Source organism: Sphaerodactylus townsendi, linkage group LG15 (assembly GCF_021028975.2).
Source record: "Sphaerodactylus townsendi isolate TG3544 linkage group LG15, MPM_Stown_v2.3, whole genome shotgun sequence".
Classification (NCBI taxonomy): domain Eukaryota; kingdom Metazoa; phylum Chordata; class Lepidosauria; order Squamata; family Sphaerodactylidae; genus Sphaerodactylus; species Sphaerodactylus townsendi.
Genome location: NC_059439.1, coordinates 12962074 through 12976883, shown reverse-complemented (window position 1 = coordinate 12976883; position 14810 = coordinate 12962074). Strand labels below are relative to the sequence as shown.

Genomic DNA, 14810 nt, shown 5'->3' with positions numbered 1-14810 from the left:
AAGGCAAAGGAGAAACAATCTCAGGAGTGATCTCTGCCAGCATAATTTTCTTCCACTTCCTTCCCTGGTTTTGTCAGGGGAGCCTTTGTCTGACTGAATGAAAATGATAAGAACAAATTAACAGATAACTACGGCACTTTGCTTGCAGCCTTTGAAATCTATGTATACGATAGCCTTACTGAGTGTGCCCTTTCCTCCACACATACAAGGATCAAAGATGTACTGCAATGACTAGAACAGAGCCTTCGTCCTTCCCCCGCTTACACCCCTGACTCCAGCAATCTGCCAGCAAATGTTAGCCACAAGAGCTTCAATTCAGGGTGCCTGGCTGAGCAACAAATGCTCAATGGCTTCATTAAGAGTTTGGGAAGGGAGGCATGTGAAACGTGAAAAGTCCTCTGTTCACAAGCCTTGCTGTCCCTTGTTTCAGCAACGGAAAGGGGGGGGGGGGGCTAATTGCTGGAGTGTGTGGACCTTGAAGCCTGACTGGGAAAGATATGAAGTCATCCCAGTGGATCCCATTGTTTGAAACCCCAATAACTTAATCACATCCAGCCTATCGCTCTGAGCAAGTGAACTCTCTTATCAACTTGAACAACCCAAATGTCATCCTGTGTACTCAGAAATCCCTCTTGCTTCAATAGGGCTTGCTTTTGAGACAGTGTATTTAGGTCTGTGGCCTAACCAAGCAAACCTAACCAGAGTTAACATCCTTCTTGGTCCTCTGAAGGCTTAGAGATTTGTCACGCTGCTTGATTGTACCACAGTTCTTTTAAAACCGTTCAGGGAAGGTCTGGGGTTTTCAAGCTTTTTAAAAAAAAAAAACGTTCAGCGAGACCTTTTTGTATTGATTGGTACTCTGATAGTCCTCTGTGCATTCCAGAGGATTCTCTGGAGTGTGCTAGGATGTGCATCTAGTTCACCTGCCGGCCAGGTCTCTTAAACCTCAGAGTACACTCAGAGGAACAGAGAATGTGCTCTAGACCTCTTTCGGTACTCCCCAATGGATGTGCATTGCTAGGAAAAATATTAACAGTGGTGGATAAACTGTGGTAGATGGAGACTCCCTTACCACTGAAGATTCCCGTGAGCTTCCCAGAACCCAGATTGAAAAATACCAGAGTAGGTAAAGGGGGATTCTGCACAGGCCAAATTTAACAGCTTCAGGCCCTTTTTGAAAGTGTTAAGGGGAGAAGTTTGTTTGTTTGTTTGTTTGATTTGATAAACCACTCTACCCCCGAAGGGCTCCGTTCCCACAGAATTGCCCCCCCCTCAAATGCTTCTAACCCATTATATGTGCCTGAACCTGGGTTAAATGAAAGTTGCAAAATCAGCGACTTTTTTTCTTCAACCCAGATTTCAGAAGCTTTTTGCTTGCCCGTGCAAACTACAGCAAGCAGGAAGCGTACCATTCCCCCCTGCCTTCTGTCCACCATTATGGTGGATTCCCCGGGCAGCCACCATTAGAGTGGATTGTATAATAGGCGGCCATGTGCTGGTAAATGGATGGGGGGATTCTTTGGTGAGGGGATTCTCTGGTGGACTGGATTCTCGGGTGAGCTGGATTCTCGGGTGGTGCGATTCCCTCAGTACAAATGGTATTGGGCACAGGGGAAAAGAGGGCTTAACAGGGCCAAATTAAAAGATGCTGACACCCTAAACCAGGGGTAGGGAACCTGCGGCTCTCCAGATGTTCAGGAACTACAATTCCCATCAGCCCCTACCAGCATGGCCAATTGGCCATGCTGACAGAGGCTGATGGGAATTGTAGTTCCTGAACATCTGGAGAGCCGCAGGTTCCCTACCCCTGCCCTAAACTATATTAAGGCAGGTGGTTCCATACCATTATAAAAATAGTAATTTACTTTTTAAAAAATTGTAATTTAGAGGCCCCTCATAATTGGAGGCTATACCATTGTGGTTCACTTAGCATGTGTATAAATCCAGCCCTGGGGCTAAAGTATTTTCCCTTCCCCATTTGTGTGCATTTTTCCCTTACTTGAAACAATGTCCTAGACACAAACTCCCTTTCCCCATTTTGGGTCTGAACTGAGTCCCTTGCACATGGGAGTGTGGAATTTTCAGACCATGTCTGCTGATCCCCTTGTGGGAAATGCCAGGGCTTTGTAAGATGTGGACTGGGCCTGAATTTCTGCCCATTCTATCATCAAAGTATATTTATTATTAAATATAATAATGGCCAGATTACTCCTCCTGCCACACCTTTACTTGCATCTTGCTTGTCCAATATATTAGCATGATAATGGTAGAGCCAAACCACCAATAGTTCTGGAAAGGACATCAGTGTTTTCTCTCATTAAACTTACTAAGGAAAATTAAAACAGAGCTAGGTACACAGTGAAATAAAAACCAAGTAGGTTCTGCAACAAAACAACCTTCCAATTAAAGAGAATTACGCAACCTTGCAGTGACACTGAATAAGCATGTGCTCAGATTGCATGGCTTTCCATAATTTGTTTCTGGTAGTTATGGGGAACAGCAGGGAGGAGCATTGGCAGTTGTGGCAGGAAATTCAGCAGCACCTCTTTTACAGTTTCAGTTACTTCCGTTACAAACACATCTTTGCAGTCTTGAGAGCTAAAACCTTTCTGAGTCTGTAGATACGTTTGGAATGTTGATGTGGCATGGTGAGTGGAACAACAAAATGGCTGCCTCAGGAGGTGGAGCCAGCCACAAAATGGCTGCTACAGCTTAATTTCAGTCACACGGTGCAGATCCTTGTACTGTCGTGGCAGCTTCTACCAAAGCAACATTACCAAAGCACAGTCCATCATAACTCCAGCGGTGAATTAGAAGCCTTGCTGAGCAAAAGGCCTACTTGACCTCACCCACAAAACCCTTGGCGGACACCAGAAGGAGTGTTGACGAAACCCTGGCATCCCTGGGCACCATGTTGGGAGCCACTGGGCTAGAAAATTGGCTTCTTTTCAAATTAAAGTCAGTTTTTTTAGGATGCTGAATAGTGGCAGCACTGAGTCTACATGGTCTTGCTTTCGGGGTGTCAAGCTATAGGTGCTTAGCTACAAATTCAGGTCAAAGAATTTAGCCCGTTAAATCTTTTACTCTTCTCCTGACTGCCTACTGTATAGGCCTCCAGCCTGCATAAGCCTTCCCATCACTGTTGCTCATGTCAGAGAAAAGATCAACTGTACCCCATGCGATCTCCCCTTCAGCTTTCAAAAGTCAAGAAACGTGACTGAGAAGCCCCGAATCCCCACATAGTGATATTCTTGCTCCCTCTAGTGTGGCTCTGATGAAACAGCTTCATTAGAGTTTATAAAATGATAGTGAGTCAGGAATGTGTCTATAAAGAGAAGCATTTGGAGAGTATTGGATATGTGTTGCGTGGGCGCATTTTACATACATTTGCTGCCAGTGCCTTTGGTCGGCTGCCACTGGATCTCTCTGCAACAACTAGATAATGGCTGTTCTATACCTGCAGAATAATTTGACAGGAGGATGCTCCTTGGGTCAGTCATACACTGACAGTGTAACCTACCTCACAGGGTTGTTATGAGGATAAAGCAAAAGAGAAAGTGATATATGGAACTATCCTGCTCTGACCTGCAGACCCTATTCCACCGTGCCCTCCAAGGTGTCTGGGTCCCAGTGGTTGCTTCAGGTCTCCATCTCATATGTGCCACCCACATGGTTTTCCAAACACCTGGATGGGCTTCTCTCTCGCAATCTGTTCAACCGTTGCCACTGCTTGGCTTTATAGGAATAGCACATGTACTGGTCATTTTTCTAGAGAGATGATAATTTTCTTAACGTTCCTACTTAAAATACCTGTTGGTAAAGAAGTCCCAAGAAATAAGTGGTTTAATGCTGAACATCTAGCATCTCATAATTTGCAACATGCGGGACAGCCTTACCAGTGTAAGCAACAGATCCGAACAAAGGACAGGAAGAAGATGTCAGGAAAATCAGTGTGTGATGTAGTAGTAGAATTAGTGCCAGCCTCAGATTGAGGTTAAAATCTGTGTTCTGCTATAAAATTCACTGGGTGATCTTATGCCCTTCAGTAATTCTCAGCTTAATTTACCTCACAGGGTTGTTGTGGAGTTAGAGTGTGTGTGTGTGTGGGGGGGGGGGGGACATACATACTATCCTAAACTGAAGGAAGGCAAGAGAGAGAAAATATGAATAAATAACAGGAAGCTTTGGTAATTATGCACATTTTTGTACTTGAGGTACTCATTTTCTTGCATGATAAAATAAGGAAGTGGGGAATAAATAAAGACAGCTGCTGGTATGACTCTTCTTTCCACTAGTCTCAGGAGCCATTTCCAACAAAATATTGTTGATTTGACGGCACTCTCTCTGATTCATCACACAATAAAAGAAGCTAGGAGAGTGAGCCATTTTCTTGAGGCACGGTAGCATACATCAGCCTCATCCAGACTGCACATTTTCACCTGTGACTGTTATAAAATATGTTTCCTCAATTTAAACTGATCAACTTCTGTTAATTTAGTCAATATTGCCTTTCTTCCAGAATGGCTACTCTGCTTGCAATTGCTTCATGACTGGAAGAAACTCATCTGGTGCAGCTTCCCCCTCTTGTCTTACAGGGGAAGAAACACTATACTTCAATACCTACCCATCCCACAACTATTAAAAACACATAAATTGTATTTCTGGGATTTCCTCTGGGCTTTCTGGAGCAGTCACATCTCTCTCTCTCTCTTTCTCTCTCTCTCTCTCTCTGTGTGTGTGTGTGTGTTTCCTCTTCTGTGAGGTTTTGTATGTTGTACAGGACTAGAAAGTAAAAGTTGTATGTAAGACCCCAGGGGATGTGGGTAGGTAAGCTTGGATATAAAAGCTGGTATGGCAGTGGTACACAATCCATGGTTCTCAAATAGCCAGACAAGGTTGCTAGGTCTCATCCAGCCACCAGTGGAAGATGGGTGGGTAAGACTGCCAGCTCCAGGTTGGGAAACTCCTGGAAATTTGGGGATGGAGCCTACAAGGCCATGGGTCCGCCCACCAAAGCATCCCTTTTCTCCAGGGAAATTGATCTCTGTAGACTGGAGATGAGCTGTACTTCCAGGGTATCCCAGATCACACCTGAAAGCTGGCATCTCTATAGCCACATATACAGTTTCCATCCACCTAAACAGCCACGTTTTACTCCCATCTCTGGAACAAGACCTGCCCCCCAAAAGCCTTGCACCCTATCCATTTCTCAGTCGTAATTCTGGGAGATCTCCAGGCAATCCTACCTCACATGGTTGTTGTGAGGAGAAACACGGGGTAAAAAAGGGGTACACCCATGTATGCTATTGAAGGATGGGCTATAAGCATGAAGAATGAATGGTTGGATGGAGTGTTTGTGAGTGTTTTCGAGCCACGCTCATTTTGGGAGGGCTTTAGTAAACAATGGTTATAATGCTATTTTTAAAAAAATAATTTTAATTTATTTTTGCAATAGAATAGAGAAGAACTAAACAGAGAAGACATCTACCCAAAACGGTATTAATTAAACATTACATAATGTGACATTCTAATATCATTAGAGAGACCGTTAGGGAATCTTTAAATCCTTGTCATTTACCCACCAACTCCAAAGCATCTTTACTGGTTAGATGTTCTATCTCAATCATTATTGATTTATTGATCCTCAAGTTTTTTTTTTTATTTTTACACCATTGATTCAGCTTCATATAAAAAATAAAGTTCCCATTTCTCATCCAATTCAGGTTTCACCCGTCTGTTTGCAAGATTGGTTTGAGTTTAGCCATAGTAGTATATTCTCTGATTTTGTCTTCCCAAGATTGTATTGTAAGATCTTTATCAGATTTCCAACAGACTGCAATTGTTACTCTTGCTGTAGTTAGTAAGTGCCCATGCCTATCATGCTATTGAGGATGTCTATGGAGTACTGTGTGTATGTACAGTGTAAAAGCAAAAAACATTTTTTTAAAAAAATTGCATATTGATTATGGAGCTGCTAGGACGCCTGCTTTCCTCTGCAGCCTGCAGAGCTCCAAATGTATCTTTCCTCCCATCCCCTGAAGGCGCCTAGAACGGAATTTTCCACTTTTCCCCTCCCCAGCCTCCGAAGTCCGCCTTCGTGATCCCAGCATGCAATTCGCGTGGGCCAAGATGGCGGCGCCCGTGCAGCTCAGTATGGCTAAAGGAGCTCTGCGGCTTTCTTTGCAGGTATTGGGAAGGAAGCAAAAAGGGGCGAGGGGTGAATTGCTTTTTGTGCAAAAAAAGAGGGAGTAAGGTTAGGAATTATTACTGTTTGTTCACTTCCGCCACTGTTATTGATTTGGGCTGGGGTTTTGTGAGGTGTGTATTTGCCTTAGTGTTAAGAAGGAGCATTTAAGTACCCATGCATTTGTTTTTGCAATTGCTTCTTTTCTCTGGGAAGCATTATGCTTGTGTGCCTTTGAAATACATGTGCATTTATGAATTTCTCTTAGTTTTGAAGGGTGTTTTTTAAATGTTTTCCTTGCTCGGGGAGAGGTATCTTGTGCTTGTTTTTGCTGTGAGAAGGTTTTTATATTACACTGTTACACAGAAGAGAGTTGTGTATGCCTTTGTTTAGTTTCAGAAAGGTAAATACTCCTGCAAGGAAGGGATCGTTGTAGTTTTCTTACAATGGCAAGGAAGCTGCCATAAATGGGCATAGTTTGTGAGAAGCATCTATTTTTGGCATTTTGTTGAAGTGTACTGAAAGTGTACTTAACAATGTACTAGTGGCTTGTACATATCCAGATAGGCAGAAAATTGTGAATTGGCTAGAGTTGTGATTGGAAGTTGTGTTTGATTTGTCTGCTTTAAAAAAAAATCTCTAGAGTGCAGAATGTTTGCTGAATCCCGCCCGCTTGGCTGCATCCTCACTTGTGATCCCAGTGAGAACGAAGAAGCGATTTTTCATTCCACCTTCTGTCAACCCAAAGTATGTCACACCAGAGCAGCAACAAATGCATGCCAGGGCTGCGGGCATTGTGATCCCCTATGAAAAGCTAGTGCGCCCTATGAATATTGCCTGCACAGGTAGGTTGTTGTGAACACTTGTTGTGGGAAATGGTCTAATTCTAAATTGGATTCCAGGGAATGGATCCCTGCAAAAGAATGGGCCTAAAATAAGTCTTGTATGTTCTTTTGAATATCTTCTGGTCATCTTTAGCTTATAGTAGTAGTTCTCAAAAAAGTTTAGGTGGCTTTTTTAAAAAATGCCAAATATATTAATTGTAGCTGTGCATGCAGTGTGCTGCTTCTTCACATGTAAGAGTTTGTTTCTATTCCAAAATTTAAACTGGATTGTAAGTAATAGAACATTTTCTTTGAAAGCGTTCTTTGTATTTTCTTTGTGGGCTTATGCTAACTGCGTGGTTTGCTTTATAACTCTGCAACAACAAATACTAGAGTTTATTTTAAAGTCTGGGAACTACTTCATTGTTGCAATCCATTATTATAACACTATAACCATCTCTGTGTGTGCACGGACATGCTATCAAGTCACAGATAACCTATGGGAACCTTGTAGGATTTTCAAGGCGAGAGATGTTTCAAAGCGAGAGATGGGGTGTCATTTCCTGCCTCTGTGTGGGCTAAGAGAGTTATGAGAAAGCTGTGACTGGCCCAAGGCCACTCAGTAAGTTTCCTGTGGAGGAGCTAAAAATATAAATTAAATTTAAATTTTCTTTGCCAGAGAGAACTGAGGCAAAGATGGCATGGGGAATATTTTTGTGGGGATGCTCTGTTGCCACTGTGAATGTTGCTGTTCTTGCAGCAGCCAGGAAAACCACACTGAGAATTGTCTCTGGAAACTACCATAGACTCAAGCCCTCAGTTTAGGTTCTTGTTCCATGTTTCACTTGATAAATAATGTTTCAGTAGATAAATAAATAATCATGCATGCTTTATTTATGTCTCCCAGTTGTTCACCGTGTGTTTGGAGCATATGTTAACCATTATAATCTTTGCTTTCTGTCTGGTTGTATAGCTGGGATCTTCGATCCTTACGTCCCTCCAGAAGGAGATGCTCGCAGTTCATCTTTGTCGAAGGAGGGATTGAAGCAGAGGACACAGCAGCTCAAGCAGACTGCAGCTTCCCAGTTGGCGTATGTACCTCAAGTATCTCTGTGTGCAAGCTGTTCAGCCTCTGGCATCAGTGACAACCTGTTTCCCTCCACCCAGTGGCTGTCTCCTTAAGACTGCCTCCTTTATTCCCCTTAAGAATGTCTTCTTAACATTTACTCAGGGCTGAAGACCACTTCATCTTGGGAGTGGTAGATTATAAATAATGGATCTTCAGATATTTTACTCACAAGCAAGATGTGGCAATGAATTTTGTAATTTAGCTATATGTTGTATGAAGAAAATATTTGTATACCTTTTTTTCCTCCCCAGTGGGCTTAAAACATCAGCCCTTTCCGCACCGCAACGGTGCAGGGGTGCGTCAGCATAAACAATGCTGATGCACCCCCCTGGGACTGTTCGCATGGACAGTCCCAGGAGGGTGGCAGGCGGCAGCACAGCCTTCGCACAGGCTGCGCCATCGCTGAACGCCTACCTTGTCTCCTGGCTTCCGGCTTGTCGCAGAAGCCAGGGGACACGCCCCCACAGCCTGGAGCGATGGCTCTGGAGTCGCAGGCCAGGGGGCGTGTCCCCTGGCCTCTGCGACAAGCCGGAAGCCAGGAGACAAGGTAGGCGTTCGGGAAAGGGGGGGGGGGGATGGCGCCTTCCAGCCGCTGCCATTCGCACGGCAGCGGTTGGAAGCCTCTGTTTTCGAAATACCTTTTCGGAAACAGCAGCTTCGCGCTGCTTGGGGGTTGCGAGGCCGCCGCCGCTGCGATGCGGTGGTGGCGGCCATGCGAACCCCTCCCCAGGGATGCTGTTGTTAGCATCCCTGGGTCGCTGTATTCCGCCCGTGCGGAAACAGCCATCCTCACAACTACTATCTTGTGAAGCAGGCTAGGCAGAGAGAGTGATTAGCCCACAAGTCACTCAGTGACCTTCCGGGGGAGAGTGGGGATTTGAACCTCTGGCATTCTGATCCCTACACTATGCTGTCTCCTCCTTCTGTTCCTTTGGAATTTGCTGCTATTCAAGCAACTGCTTAGCTCAGGAAGACCCTCCTTCCATACTTCCTGCCATGATCATAGACTGTGTTTCATTTAGTTTTAAGGTGTTTTTAGAGAGCCAGTGTGGTGCAGGGTTAAGAGCAGGTGGATTCTAATCTGGAGAACCGGGTTTGATCCCTCACTCCTCCACCTGAGTGGCAGAGGCTTATGTGGTGAACCAGATGTGTTTCTGCACTCCTACATTCCTGCTGGGTGACCTTGGGATAGTCACCATTTTCTCAGGACTCTCTCAGCCCCACCTACCTCACAAGGTGTCTGTTGTAGGGAAAGGAAGGGAAAGAAGCTTGTCAGCCACCTTGAGTCTCCTTACAGGAGAGAAAGGTGGGGTATAAATTTAAAACTCTTAGTAGTAGGGCAGTCTGAATCAGCTTCATTTTTAAAAACTGTCCCCTGTATGGTTGTTGGCTTTTCCCCTGAGTCCCTTTGAAGCATAAGCTCCTTTTTCTTTTCCTTACCGTTGCAGAATCCGGAAGATCAAAGATTATGACCCCAACTTCAGCACCAAAACTTTTGCAGTAACAGCCCAGGAGATTTTTATTGAAGCTCACAATAGCTTGACAAAGTAAGATTTGGGGGAGATGGGTCCTTTGGGTTCTTGCTGCTGCACACACACACACTGGTGCATTTGCATCCACAAATTTGGCAGGTGTTGATGGTTGTCTTATTAGACTCACAAGTCTGTTGATATAAAGACCATTGCATGTTTTGGGTGAAGCAAAGGGCATACAGTTTTGTGGCTCTTCGAGTTCACCATGATGGCAAATGTGGTTCTCCATGAGCTGTGGAGCAATCTAACAACTTCACTGCACTGGGGTTCCACTGAATTCATGCAAACAGAGCCTTGTTAGGGGTGTTGTGGGGTTTTCCAGGTTGTATGGCCGTATTCCAGTAGCATTGTCTCCTGCTGTTTCGCCTGCATCTGTGGCTCGCATCTTCAGAGGATCTTTCTGTGGCTGGCATCTTCAGAGGATGCCAGCCACAGATGCAGGCGAAACATCAAGGAAAATGCTACTGGAACAAAGCCATACAACCCTGAAAACCCACAAGTGATTCTGGCTGTGAAAGCCTTCAACAATACAGAGCCTTATTTGTTGTACCAGTGATTCTGCTAGCACCGTGGTGGCGAACCTTTGGCACTCCAGATGTTATGGACTACAATTCCCATCAGCCCCTGCCAATTGGCCATGCTGGCAGGGGCTGATGGGAATTGTAGTCCATAACATCTGGAGTGCCAAAGGTTCGCCACCACTGTAAATAAGCAGAACAAAGAAAGCAGTCATAAGTATGCAGAGTCATAGTACTTAATCAGAAATATGCAGTAGGGGTGGGAATTGGGTGTCTTGGGAGGTACCTGTGAAGGACTTGTTTCGAGATCATTCTTGTTCGCATACACAGTAGTATGTGTGTCACTGATCACCGAATCAGGTACAAAATGATTTCAGCAAGAACTGCAAGTTAAACCATCGAAGTCTGCACAGGCTTCTTGGTAACCACCTGTTGTTTTTGTCTTTTACAGCTTTGACAAACACAAGCTTCACTCTTTAGTAACAGAACGCTGTTATCCGGTAAATATTTGCTGGGAGCAAGCATCTTTGTTGAAGGGTTAAAACCCCCTGAACTGCAATGGGAAAAGTGACATATGAGTTAGTTTCACTTATTTAATTTACTTAATTTATACATTGCTGTTCTCCCTAATGGGGACCCAGAGCAGCTTATATTGTTCTGTTCTTCTATATTTATCCCCACAGCACCCCATGAGGGTGTGACTGGGTCACCCAGAAAGCTCTGTGGCAGAGTCTGCATTCAAGCACAGATCTTACAGATCCTCGTCCAACACTTAACCAACACGCTACTCTGGTGTTGTAGAACTTTTTCCTGCTCCATAAATAGTTCAACGCACTCTCTTACTTTCACAATATCCCTGCACTGGCATTTTGGCTAGCGGCCTGCTGATCTTCCAATTGAGAGAAGATTTCACCTGCCTGCCGCCTTCCTAGTGCTTAGAAAGCACTACGAGTGGGACTGGCCCCATCACCCAGTTCAGTTTTGCCACCCACTTCTGGGGGTCAAGCCAGAATTCTTTGCTCTGGTTAGGGGCAACCCTTCCATTTGCCTGAGGCACAAGATATGGGGTGGGATGAGGAGTCAAAAGAGTGAGAGGGCCACAGGATCAAGGGTTCAGAGCAAAGGAGTCAAGCCACCATTCCTCTTGTTCACCTCTACTGTGCTCATTCAGAAGTAAGTGCTGTTACGTTCAATGGGATTTACTCTCCAGACAGCATGCTAAGAATTGCAGCCCTTGAACAAGTCAGTTCGTGTTTCATTATTTTTGTTTATGTATGTTGAATTGGTGGTGGGGGATAGTGCAGTCATAGCTGACATATGGTGAACCCTTTATGGGGCGGGGGGAAGAAGAAGAAGAGGAGTAGTAGTAGCAGTTTGGATTTATATCCCCACTTTCTGTCCTGTAGGAGACTCAAAGGGGCTTACAATCTCCTTTCCCTTCCTCTCCCCCCCCCCCTTGACAAATACCCTGTGAGGTGGGTGGGACTGAGCTCAGAAGAACTGTGACTAGCCCAAGGTCACCCAGCTGGCATGTGTTGGAGTGCACAAACTAATCTGAATTCCTCAGATAAGCCTCCACAGCTCAAGCGGCAGAGTGGGGAATCAAACCCGGTTCCTCCAGATTAGAATGCACCTGTTCTTAACCATATAAGGAGACTCAAGGACACTTACAAACTCTGTTCCTTTCCTCTACCCACAACAGACATCCCACAACAGACGACTCTCCCCACAGTAGAAACCTGTAAAAGGCAAGAGAGGTTGGGAGATGGTTTGTCATTGCCTGCTTCCATGTGGGCTGAGAGAGTCCAGAGAGAACAGTGACTGGCTCAAGATCACCTGGCAGGCTTCATGCGGAGGAGCGGGAAGTCAAACCCAGTTCTCCAGATTAGAGTTCACCTGTTCTTAACCACTATACCATGCTGGCTCTCACTATACTGAATTGGGTGGGAGCACCAAAGAGTAGTTCACCCAGTGCCAAAAAACCTTAGGCTGGCAGCTGGATTTCTATGATTGATCCCTTCTCCTTCTCTGTGGGGAAGCAGCTGAGGCTTCCTTCAAGAAGAACCTGTTCTAAGGAGATCCACCTATTTTCTCTCCATGGGCTTCATGGACTCCACTGGGAGCTCTGGATTACTGATGTGGAAGAGATCCCTCTTGAGCTTCTGAGAAGGAGCTGTTCTGAAATCTACAAAGGCAGGATCATGTTCTAAAGAAATCTCAGCATGTCTGCAGATGCTGCTGGTGACCAGCGATCCCACACAACTGTGGCTATGTTGCACCCAAGTCGTTCCTATACAGAAAATGTTCCACAGAAATCCTTCTGGGAACATCTGGCATGACACTTAGTTGGCTATTGCAAGTCCTACACAGAAGTCCTTGTAGAAATCAAGTGCTACCCTAAATGTTCTAACACCATTTAAGTCAGTATATTTAGAAGTGAATAACTCTGCTTGGCACTACAAGTGACCAAAGAATCAAGACTTTGAGATGAAGAATTTATCATTCTGTTGAGCACATAAAACAGCTCTTTGGAAAACTTAAAGATAAAAGGGCAGAGAGGAGAGATGTGGAGAGTTCATGTCACATAGAAAGCCAGTATGGTATAGGAGTGGACTGCAGTCTAGAGAACCAGACTCAATTCCCCACTCCTCCACATAAGTGGCAGACTCTAATCTGGTGAATCAGGTTTATTTCCCTGCTCCTACACATGAAGCTTGGGCTAGTCGCAGTTCTCTCTGAACTCTTTCAGCTCCACTTACCTCCCTCACAAGCTGTCTGTTGTGGGGAGAGAAAGGGAAGTTTGTAAGCTGCTTTGAGATTCCCAGTGGTTGAGAAAAGCAGGGTATAAATCCAGATTCTCCTAGCTGTAAATATAGGCAAGATTCTGCACAAGTGGCAAGTGTAGCATATTCCTTTCTTGCTGAAGAGGGATTGAAGCATGTTATAAGGCAGGGGTAGGGAACCTGCAGCTCTCCAGATGTTCAGGAACTACAATTCCCATCAGCCTCTGTCAGCATGGCCAATCTGGAGAGCCGCAGGTTCCCTACCCCTGTTATAAGGGGACTTCTCAGCTTGATTTGATTCTGGCAGCTGTGACTTCTATTTTTTTCAAATTCCTGAACTCTTAAAGAAACTTTTTTCTGCTATTTCTTCGATTTCTCTTTTTTCTGCTATTTCTCTGGGTGGGACTGTGGCTCAGAGGTTCACGGCTTGATCCCTGACATCTCCATTTAAAAGGAACATGCAGTAGGTAATGAGGAAGACTGCTGTCAGATACCTTGAAGAGTCACCACCCATTTGAGTAGACAATACTGACCTTAATAGATTCAGAATAATGCATCTTCAGTTGTTCATTATCATCATCTCGTTTCTCATCCCAGGTCTTGTTGCAATCTTACTATCGGTCTTGGGCCTTTCTGGCGGGGAGGGGGGATGTTTGGCGGCTTCTGAAGGGGCAGAGCGGTTTCACAGAGATGTTTGTATCTCTTGAGAGAACTCAGGCTCTGCACAGTTTGAGTTAGTAACCGATGGCCCATTGAAGCTAAAAGCTGTTTGATTGCTAGGACATGGTACGTGGAAACAGATACAAGACCATCCGGTGGAGTTTCGTGGAGTCCCTGGAGCCCCCTCGTGTGGTTCAAGTGCGAAGTACTGACATGGTAAACAAGGGCAACTTGTATGGACAAGTGACAGTGCGCATGCACACCCGGCAGGTACGTGTGTCCAGCCACTTTTGTCCTGGATGTGATATTAATGGATTTTGCCTAATCTCACTGGATGCTGAATGTTTCCCATTTTTCCTGGCAGACTCTAGCTATCTATGACCGGTTTGGCCGGCTGATGTATGGTGGGGAGGAGATACCAAAGGACGTCCTGGAATACGTTGTGCTGGAAAGACACTTGGTCAATCCATACGGTCCGTGGCGGTTGCATGGCAAGATTGTTCCATCTTGGGCTCCCCCGAAAGACGCCGTCATGAAGGTACTATAAGATGTTTTGCTGTGGCATCTCCCTTGACTCGGAGCAAGGGCATTCTCACGTGTGTGGGTAATAAGGGCTTAGCTGGGGCAGTGGAGCCCTCTCCTGCCCACACTATCCTTGTCACTAGATGGCTGAGACACTGGCAACCAGGAGTCACAACGACGTCTGCAAACAACCCATTTTTAAGACATCTTTAGGATGCTACCCCTTTTATTCCCCAAGCTCGGTGTGGCATATCACATCCCTCAACCTCCCCCTTTTTCTTCACAACAACCCTGTGAGGTGGGTTAGGCTGAAACTGTGATTACCTTAAGGTCACTTGGAAATTCTCATGGAAGAGTGGATATGCACCTGGGTCTCCCACAACGTAGCCTGATTTTTTAGTACATCATGTTTGGTTTCAAGACTTCTTGTTCTTCAGACCAGGATTTAGAGAGAGAAGAAGGTCACATGCGATGATGATTTTCCAACCTGTACCCTAGATGCATTCCTTAGCTTCTTCCAAGGGCTTAGACCCCTATTGGTTTTTGGGAAACAGTTGCGGGTTTTCCGGGCTGTGTGGCCGTGGTCTGGTAGATCTTGTTTCTAACGTTTCGCCTGCATCTGTGGCTGGCATCTTCAGAGGTGTATCACAGAGAAAAG

General features: G+C 45.2%; 1 protein-coding gene across 1 annotated transcript in view; it reads left to right on the top strand.

The window, feature by feature from the left end:
- MRPL45 (mitochondrial ribosomal protein L45) overlaps nt 1–14810 on the top strand; it is a 37420-nt gene that overhangs the window by 20769 nt on the left and 1841 nt on the right. Inside the window, exons 2-8 of the mRNA XM_048518238.1 lie at nt 6080–6186; nt 6828–7029; nt 7982–8099; nt 9586–9684; nt 10639–10687; nt 13751–13900; nt 13995–14168. Coding sequence (XP_048374195.1) covers nt 6080–6186; nt 6828–7029; nt 7982–8099; nt 9586–9684; nt 10639–10687; nt 13751–13900; nt 13995–14168 — 899 coding nt within the window. The remainder of the gene's footprint in view (nt 1–6079; nt 6187–6827; nt 7030–7981; nt 8100–9585; nt 9685–10638; nt 10688–13750; nt 13901–13994; nt 14169–14810) is intronic.